At 33.7% G+C, this 10,055-nt stretch overlaps 2 protein-coding genes across 2 annotated transcripts; both read left to right on the top strand.

The window, feature by feature from the left end:
• The first annotated feature begins 3,723 nt into the window (after positions 1-3,723).
• LOC146999199 (uncharacterized) lies at positions 3,724-5,855 on the top strand. The gene is made up of 2 exons (XM_085811007.1): positions 3,724-4,796; positions 4,891-5,855. Exons 1-2 carry the CDS (start codon positions 4,170-4,172, stop codon positions 5,431-5,433), a joined length of 1,170 nt encoding a protein of 389 aa, XP_085667133.1. The 5' UTR covers positions 3,724-4,169; the 3' UTR covers positions 5,434-5,855.
• Positions 5,856-8,414: 2,559 nt separating this feature from the next.
• Positions 8,415-9,713, top strand: LOC118203286 (uncharacterized protein F54H12.2-like). The gene has a single exon (XM_035375560.2). It carries the CDS (start codon positions 8,415-8,417, stop codon positions 9,711-9,713), a length of 1,299 nt encoding a protein of 432 aa, XP_035231451.2.
• Positions 9,714-10,055: the final 342 nt, after the last annotated feature.

Genomic DNA, 10,055 nt, shown 5'->3' with positions numbered 1-10,055 from the left:
AGCCCAGACAGTGAAAAGCCTGTTTACGAAACTGAAATGAAAAATGATAAAATGAATCTAACTGAAGATGCGGCTGTCGCATTAGTTGCCGTAAGCTCTCAGTTACAGCAAAATCCGCAAGGAGGAGGAGGTACTAGTGAAGCTCATACTCAATTAGTTCGAACAACGAATACCAATGGACCTTCTGAAAATACTGTAAAGAGCGAAGAAAGAATAACAAATGTAAATGAGGTAGAAAAAAGTAAGGAAAATTTCTTAAAAGAGCATGCTTTTAATAAGAGACTTCTCACTTACGCTTTGAGGAATATGGAAAATATCCTAGAACTGAAGGAATTTCTAAATTCCAAACGAAATGAAGTTTATTATCTAATTGAAGAAAAGCTTAAAGAAAACAGCGTCAAAATAAATTTTCAAGTTAATTGTGTATATGAAAGAAAAGTTAATGAAGAAATAGTTGAAAAAATTTTGCATTCAAGACGAAAAATAAAATTATTTTGCTACCGACAGATATCAGCGTAGTTTTTAATGAAGCCATTGATAAGTTAATTAAAGAAAGTGAAGACTTGGAAGCAAAGGATTCAGGATGGTCCCTGAAAGAAATTATCGATTTAGAGATAAGACTAAACAAATATATACCATTACGCGGTTCTACTTATTTAGAGCTTCCGCGAGCTTTACAAAGCAGAAAGGCCATTATCAATGTTAGAAATTTTGATAAAGAGTGCTTTCGCTGGGCTGTGATTTCAGGTTTGCATCCCGTGGCAAGCAATCCCCATAGAGTATGCCATTATATACCTTTTAAAAACTATTATAATTTTTCAGGTATCAGTTTTCCTACTAAGCCAGAAGATGTTAAAATATTTGAAAGGCAAAACGCTGTAAGTATCAACGTATATTCATTTAATAAAGATTTAATTGTTTATCCTTTAGTTATTACGAACAATCCGAAAGAAAAACATATCGATTTACTTTTTTTTAAATCTGGAGATAGAGCTCACTATTGTTTAATCAGAAACCTTTCTAGATTAGTATCAGGCCAACTTTCAAAAAATAAAGGACGTAAATTTATTTGTAGACGCTGTTTGCTCTTCTTTCGCAATGAGAATGCGCTTGCAAGACATGAGGAATTGTGTAGTCTTAAAAAACCGTGTAAAGTCATCATGCCAAGTAAAAATGAAAAGTGGTTAACCTTTAAAAATATTAAGCATTCCTTGCACATTCCTTTTGTTATTTATGCAGATTTTGAATGCATCGTTCAAAAGGTTGATACATGTCAACCGAATCAAAGCACTTCGTTTACGAATGTTATACAAAAACATATTGCAGTAAGTTTTTCCTATTATGTTGCATGCAAAGATAATCGATTCCAAAAACCGCCAGTAATTTAAAGAGGTTTGGACGCTCCTAAAAAATTTCTAGATTGCTTGAGAAGAGAAGCAAAACTTATAGAAAATATATATAACAACCCAAAGCCGATGACTCCTTTGGATTCTATGACGCAAGAACTACATAAAAGAGCAAACAAATGTTATTTATGCAAAAAACGTTTTACTATAGCTTCTGATCTTAAAGTCTGTGATCATGATCATATAACCGGTAAATATAGAGGACCAGCTCACCAATCATGCAATTTAAAACTTCAGCTACCAACTTTTATACCTGTTTTTTTTCATAATCTCTCTGGTTACGACGCTCATCTTTTCATTAGAGAGTTAGCGTTTGATGATGCCCTCATACGGTTAATCCCTAATAACGAAGAAAGATACATTTCTTTTTCGAAGAAAGTGACTGAGAAACTAAGTTTAACTTTTATTGATACATTCAGATTTATGCCGGCGAGTCTTGAGTCGCTAGTGAATAATTTAACAGATGAAATGTTTACACATATAAGGAGGAATTTTAAGGAAGACAAAGTTAATTTACTTCTTAGGAAAGGGATTTACCCATATGACTATATGGATGATATGCAGAAATTTGAAGACAAATTTCTACCACCAAGAGAAAAATTTTTTAATCTTTTAAATGAGCAGCATGTAACAGAAAACGACTATGAACATGCGAAAAACGTCTGGAATACTTTCGATATAGAAAACATGGGAGAATACTCCGATTTGTACGTTAAAACTGATGTACTCTTACTATGCGATGTTTTTGAACAATTCAGATCACTTTGTTTGAAAACTTATGAATTAGACCCTGCATGGTATTTTACGGCACCAGGTCTATCTTGGGATGCAATGCTTAAGTGCACTCAAGTCGAAATTGAGTTATTTGTTGATTATGACATGCTCCTTTTTATTGAGCAAGGGATAAGAGGTGGCGTATCTCAATGCTCTAAACGCTATTCTAGAGCCAACCATAAATATATGAATGAACATGATGATAAAAAAGAATCGCTATTTTTAGTATATTTGGACGCAAATAACTTATACGGTTGGGCCATGAGCCAGAAATTACCTCTAAAAAATTACCAGTGGTGTACTATAACAGATATTAATTCTATTCCTAATGATTCAAGTGAAGGATATATCCTCGAAGTGGATTTAGATTATCCGGAGGATATTCATGACGCACACTCTGATCTTCCTTTAGCACCTGTAAATATCGTGCCCCCAGATTCTAGGGAAAAGCGTTTGGTTTTAACCTTAGAACCCAAAATAAGATATGTGCTTCATTTCAAAGCCCTTAAACAATACATAGCTTTAGGTATGGTTTTAAAGAAAATTCACAGAGTTCTAAAATTTGAACAATCGGAGTGGCTGAAACCTTACATAAACCTTAATACAGATCTGCGTTCCAAAGCACGAAATAGTTTTGAAAAAGACTTCTTTAAACTCATGAACAACGCAATATTTGGAAAAACAATTGAGAATATCCGTAAAAGAGTAGATATTAAACTGTGCAGTAATGGTAAAACAGCAGAAAAACTTGTGTCTGCTCCAAATTTCAAATACAGGACAATTTTCTCCTCTAATCTTGCAGCATTTCACATGAAGAAAACAAAATTAACTTTTAACAAACCAATTTGTATTGGAATGTCAATATTAGATCTGTCCAAGACGCTTATGAATGATTTCCATTATAATCAAATGAAGAAGAAGTATGGAGATAATATAACGCTACTGTATACTGACACAGATTCTTTAATATATGAAATAAGGACAGAGGACTATTATGAAGACTTAAAGGAAAGTATTTCTTTTTATGATACATCAGATTATCCCGAAAATAATATTTTTGGACTTCCGAGAGTTAATAAGAAAGTGCCTGGAAAAATGAAGGATGAAAATCACGGGAAGTTTATGATCGAGTTTTTAGGTCTTAAATCAAAAATGTATAGTTACAAAATTCAAGATGAGACTGATGAAGTGAAAAGGCTAAAAGGAATTAAAAAACAAACTGTCAATAGTAAAATCAGCTTTCAAAATTATAGAGATTGTCTATTTGGGAAAGAGTCTATGTTTGCTACCATGAACATGATTAGATCAAAACACCATAATGTTTATTCTGTGTGCCAAAACAAGCTAGCTTTGTCATATTCAGATGCTAAACGCTTCATTATGGAAGATGGTATCCATACGTTACCTTGGGGTCATTATAAAATTTCTTCTAACACCAGAGATCAATTATTAGTATAACAGCCAAATAAAATTTTGTGACGTCATTTAAAGTTCGTCCGTGATGAGGTAAGCAATTTTCTTTCTTGGTTAATGAAGAAAGAATTGCACTCTCTGAGATGAGTAAATTTTTATTTAATTTATTAATTTTTCTGTTTACAGGATGTAATTGGTAAATATTGTATTATATAATTTTGATTAAGTACATTTGTTACCTTGGCTGGGAGAAAGATGCTATCCCTTCCCTCTCCCACTTTTTTTTTTTTTTTTTAATTTAAAATACAGGATGATGTTTGCTTTTCCACCCTTTTCTACTTTTTGTACGCATCCGCCAAAGTGAAAGTTCGCATACCTATTAACCAATCAGCTTACTCTAAAAAAGAAAAGACGTCATCACCTATTAGCCTATCTGCGATAAGACTAAATAAAGAGTTCCAACATGAGGTACAATTGATTACTACCCCGAAGAGCAGTTCTCTAAAAGTTTCTTGAGTTGATAGCACGCTTATTTTTCTTTAGACTTTTTTTTGTTTGAACCTTACGCCGTGCAGTATGGATAATGGTCTTAATATCAAACTTTGTGAAGGTGTTTTACAATCACCCGATGAGGTATTAAAACAGTTAGAAAAAGATATTGTTTATTTACCTAAAGAGAATTCTCAAATACGTGCTAAAGGAAAATCTTTTCCGATTCCCCGAGAAATTGCTGCTTTTGGAGATCAAGGACTTACATACACGTTTTCAGGTATGAGTATTTCATGTCAGCCATGGACCCCTCTACTGTTTGAAATCAAGTCTTTAGTCGAACATTTGAGTGGTGCGAATTTTAATTTTGTACTTATCAACCGATACAAAGATGGTAATTCTTGCATTGGACAACATAAGGACAATGAACCATCTTTGGATAGTAATCATCCTGTATGTTCCCTGAGTTTGGGTGAAACGCGGACTATAGTATTCAAGAGGCAACAATTTCAGGATTATAGACTAGAACTGGTGAATAATTCTTTACTAATTTTAAGCTCCCCAACAAATGAACTTTGGACTCATGGAATACCTCGTCAAAAAGAACGAAAAGGTGTTCGAGTCAGCCTGACTTTCCGAAAGCTCCTATTACCTGGTAAAAGAAAGTTTGATGAGGATCACAGTCAACCTAAAAAAGTCATGAAAGATCAGAAGGTAAGCATAATGTTAATGTAAGTTTTAAGGTATACAAAATTTAATTATTTGTTGCTATATCAGTTCCTTACTTGGTTTTTTAATTATTTTATAGGAAATGACATCTGACAAGCTATTGCCAGTGGATACACACCTGAATTCTGAAGGACCTCAGTTAACAGTGAATTCCCTTCCTCCAAATATGTTTCATCTAGGAGATCAAAATTTTGTCATCGTTTCGTGCTTCTTGGGACATACTCGTGTTCATATTCGTCGTTATGGTACGAATGATCAAGGTTTTTTGTATCCGACGAAAGATGGAGTTTCGCTATGCCCATTAGTATGGAAAGAATTATGTACTCATTTAAACACTTTTGCTACCTTTGAATCGACTGATGATATATTTTTTGTTAAAAACGATCTGTGTGTTTCAAAACAAAATGTGAATGGTGAAATAATCATATCCCTACAGAGACTATTTCAGAAAAAGGATTACAGTTTTCAGTTTGTTCCAGAACGTGTTTTAATGAAGAAAGATCAGCTACAGAAACTTGATAGAGAAAGTGATGCGATAAGCGTTCTGGTGAGAGAAAGTCTTATATTCCAAACTATGGATTATTTTACGAAAAGACAAATTATTGAATATTCATATACCTAAAGTGGTTTTTCAGGTGATCCGGACAGACCGCACGGATTTCAAGAACTTGAGGATTCTTTATGTGAATGTATAAGTAAGTCTATTTGTAACGCTATTTCTGAACTTTTTAAATGTTTTGCTTGTCAAATAGGATATGAATCAATGTTTATGCATACTTGCTTAAATTTGAAATCTGTAGAAAATTTTAAAAAGTACTTTGATCAAGCATTTTACACCATTAATTGGAAAGCATTGGCTAAGGACTTCGTTGAAGAAAATATTAATAACACTAATTTTGTTAAACTCATTTTTGATTATGATTTTTTCCAGTGCATTAACTTTAGTGATTTGTACAAAAAGATTGAAAATGTTTATGTTAAAGACGGAAAAACTTTGTTTGAATCTTTAGAAAGCACTGATGATGAATAAAAGTTGTTTTTGTTTTTTAAAATGTATCATTCATTACTTAGCCTTTGAGAAGTTACGTTTACTCTATTTTTCTTTTCAGTCTGGTTTAAATTCATTATAAATAGTTTTTTTATCTTCACATGCTTTAATTTATGATTGGTTTAATGTGTTAGATAGAGATGTTTTATGAATTCGAAGTAGATGTTCTAAATTTTAAATTTAACACAGAATTATAATTTTGAAATATATATATATATATATATATATATGTTAGTGTGCGGTTAGATCATAACAGCTGCTGTAATGGAAGCGATTCTATCTCACACTTATCGAGATCCTCAAGTCCCTGCCAGTTTTGGTGGTATTACTGCTTTACATCATGCTTTAAAAGGTCGCGTGAAAACGAAAGACATCCAGAAATGGCTGCAAAGCAAGGATTCTTATACATTACACAAACCCGTGAGACACAAATTCCCCAGGAACAGAGTGATCGTAGGAAGCTTAAACGAGCAATTTCAGTCTGATTTAGTAGATATGCAATCATTAGCCTCTTTTAACGATGGGTATAAATATTTACTAACCTGTATAGATATCCTTTCCAAATTTGCTTGGGCAATTCCCCTTAAAGACAAAAAATCTACTTCAATCATATCCGCTTTCGAAAAAATATTTTCGGAACGCATACCGAGATCTTTACAAACAGATGCTGGGAAAGAATTTACCAATAAATATGTTCAAGACTTTTTAAAACGGAAAAATGTACGCTTTTTCACGACACATAATGCAACAAAAGCCTCTGTCGTTGAGCGGTTTAATCGTACTCTTAAAACTAAGATGTGGAAATACTTCACTGAAATGAATACGCGTAAGTATATTGATGTTATAAGCAAATTAATCCATAGTTATAATAATACTTGGCATCGCAGTATTAAGACAGAACCCGCATCGGTTACATTACAGAATCAAGAGAAAATCTGGAAAACGCTATACGGTCAACAAACGACACGGAAACAAGTCAGATCAGATTTAGAAGTGGGGGACACGGTTCGCATCAGCCGAGAAAAAATGCTCTTCGAAAAAGGATACGAACAAAACTGGACAAGAGAAATTTTTACAATTCATAAAATTATTCGCCGGATTCCTGTTGTCTATAACTAAAAGATTTAGCAGAAGTTATACAAGGGACTTTTTATAAGCAAGAACTTCAAAAGGTTTCTGACTCTGGTTATTATCCAGTAGAAAAAATTTTGAAAAAAAGGAAATCTCGCGGTAAAGTTGAATATTTTGTGAAATTTCAAGGGTACCCTGAAAGTTTCAATGCTTGGGTTGAAGACGTTAGAATGATATAAAAAGCCCATACATTCTTCCTACCTTTCATTTGAACGAAAAATGTCTTTCTTTGTTACACTGATAAGCGATAGCTCTACACACTTTTTCCCGGAAAATAAAATATCGCAATTTACCACTCAGCTTCCTTCTCCGATCGATTTAAATGGTGAGTGGGAATTATCCCTTGTGGACTTTATTTACCCGCATTCCTGGTATAACGTTCGAAAAGACAACAATTTATTTGGATTTGATTTGGGCGATGGAATATGGGAAGGTAGAAGAGTTCCTCCAGGATGTTATGAAAAGGTACCAGATTTATTAAAAGCTTTGAAAATACCATCGCATGAAAATAAAATTGAATTTAATTATCATCCTGTCACGAAAAAAGTGACAATTAAAACAGACGAACATTCTAAAGTTATTCTTCATGAAGGATTAGCTGAGCTTTTAGGATTCGAACCCGGTATTTACAGAGAAATTGTACAAAGTCCTTTCGTAGCCGATCCAAAAGTCTCTTTTCCTGTTATGTATGTGTATTGTGATCTAGTAGAGCCTCAAATCGTAGGAGATGTGCAAGCTCCATTATTAAAAATTGTCACCGTAGAAGGAAATGATGGTGATATCATAAACGCTCATTATCCCAGACCCTTTTACTTACCAGTCATCAGACAACACTTTCAGACTATACATATTGATATAAGACTTCATTCTGGAGATTTAGTACCGTTTGAGAGAGGAAAAGTTTATCTTGTATTGCATTTTCGTCTGAGACAAATTCTATAAAAGAAGCACCCATTTTAAAAGTGATTTCATTTTGATTTTATACTCAAAAGTAGAAGCATCACAATGTTGAAGCCTTACACGTGTTGCACAAAAAAATTTGAAGATTATTATGAAGAACAAGCCGGAAGCGGACTACCTTATTATCGAGGAACTATTTTACAGAAAGGATATGGTATTGGAGGATTTTTTGCAAAACTATTTCGTAGCGCTATGCCTTTTTTGATTAGTGGAGCTAAAACTGTTGGCAAAGAAGCTTTACGGACTGGAACTATGGTTGCAAACGATGTGTTATCAGGCGAAAAGTTTAAAGCATCTCTGAAAACAAGATCTAAGGAAGCTGGAAAAAAATTAGCCAAAAAAGCAGCTCAGAAAACAGAGGAGATGATCGGTCGCGGAAGGTTTAAAAGGAAACGCAAAACCTCGAAATGCTTCATTTCATCTAAAGCCAGGAAAGCGCAACGACGCGACATTTTTGACTCGTAATGGCTTTTCTGTTAAAAGATTCTCCAGAATGTACAAAATCCGAATTGGATTTATTTTCATTACCTCCAACGCAAACTGTTATTGAAAGAGGTCAGTGGGTTGAATTTCATCCCCTGGCCAATGTATCAGAAGGAAGTCCTGTAGAGTTCAATATTTCCGGAAGCGGAGATGAATACCTTGATTTATCACAGACTCAGCTATATATCAAAGTAAAAATTTTAAAAAGTGATGGCAAGCCTCTCACGGCTGAAAGTAAAGTGGGACCTGTCAATCTATTTTTACATTCTATGTTTTCTCAAGTAGATATCAGTTTAAATGAAAGACTCGTTTCCTCAAGTAATAATACTTACCCTTACAGGGCCATGATTGAAAAATTACTTAATCATGGGTTTGATACAAAAACTTCTCAGCTTTCATCAGAAATGTTTTTTAAAGATACAGCAGGTCGAATGAATGTTTTTGATCTTAAAGATTCTCACCCTAATGAAGGATTCATCCAAAGAGCTGAAATGTTTAAGCTGAGTGCCTCGGTCGATATGATTGGCCGGTTACATTTGGATATGTTTCATCAAGAAAGGCTCTTATTGAATATGGTGGATATGAAAATTAAACTCATACGCAGTAAGCCTGAATTCTGTTTACTGGATGCTGGTGAATTTAAAGTTCTACTTGAAAATGCCTCTTTATTTGTAAGAAAAGTGAGAGTCAGTCCTGGTGTTGTTCTAGGGCATGCAAAAGCCTTAGAAAAATCAACAGCCAAATATCCAATTAATAGAGTGCTCTGCAAAGCGTATTCCATTCCCACAGGAAACATGAGTTTTGTTCAAGACAATATTTTCATAGGACAAATGCCTAATCGTATTGTGGTGGCATGTATTGATAATGATGCATTTAACGGAAACTATAAAAAGTCTCCTTTCGAGTTTAAACATTATAATATTAACTTTATTGGAGTTTATATAGACGGACAACCTGTGCCTCATAATCCACTACAACCGAATTTTGATAAAAATCAATTTATACGAGCTTATCACAATTTATTTATAAATGCGGAAGACAAGGATCTTTATCTTTCGCGATCAGAATTTTCAGAGGGATATTCTTTATTTCGCTTTGATTTGTCACACGACTTGTGTGATGGTTCCTATTTAAATCTCGTTCGGCATAGCAACTTAAGATTAGAAATAAAATTTGGCACTCCCTTACAGCAAACTGTTTCTTTAATAGTGTATGCTGAATTTGAAAATTTAATAGAAATTAATAAAGCTCGAAATATTCTTTATGACTTTGGAAACTGATGAATTCATCAGAGATTCATCACATCTTATCTAGAGATCCTGTTTCTCTGAGATGTTATGCGGGTGTTTTTCCTTGTGACAAAATACCTGTAATTCAAAATTTCCCTTGCGCTTTGGTGCTAAACACTGACAAGCATGATAAAGAAGGCACTCACTGGCTTGCTGTCTATGTTATAAACAAGCAAACTCTTGAATTTTTTGATTCTTATGGACTTCCCCCTGAAGCATACGGAGAAGATATAACCAAATTTGTCAAGAAATATCATAATGTTCATTGGAACAAGACTTCTTTTCAAAGTCTGACTTCTAATGTATGTGGACAATATTGTATTTATTTCATTA

Source organism: Stegodyphus dumicola, chromosome 1 (genome assembly GCF_044657685.1).
Source record: "Stegodyphus dumicola isolate Sdum_Otavi_A_Nest chromosome 1, ASM4465768v1".
Classification (NCBI taxonomy): Eukaryota; Metazoa; Arthropoda; class Arachnida; order Araneae; family Eresidae; genus Stegodyphus; species Stegodyphus dumicola.
This window is presented reverse-complemented; position numbering and strand designations above follow the sequence as displayed.

Bases quoted from the DNA above. Each gene is read 5' to 3' on its own strand.
- LOC146999199 (XM_085811007.1), top strand. From the start codon at position 4,170: ATGGATAATGGTCTTAATATCAAACTTTGTGAAGGTGTTTTACAATCA. The intron at 4,797-4,890 runs GTAAGCATAATG...ATTATTTTATAG, and splicing joins AAGTCATGAAAGATCAGAAG to GAAATGACATCTGACAAGCT.
- LOC118203286 (XM_035375560.2), top strand. From the start codon at position 8,415: ATGGCTTTTCTGTTAAAAGATTCTCCAGAATGTACAAAATCCGAATTG.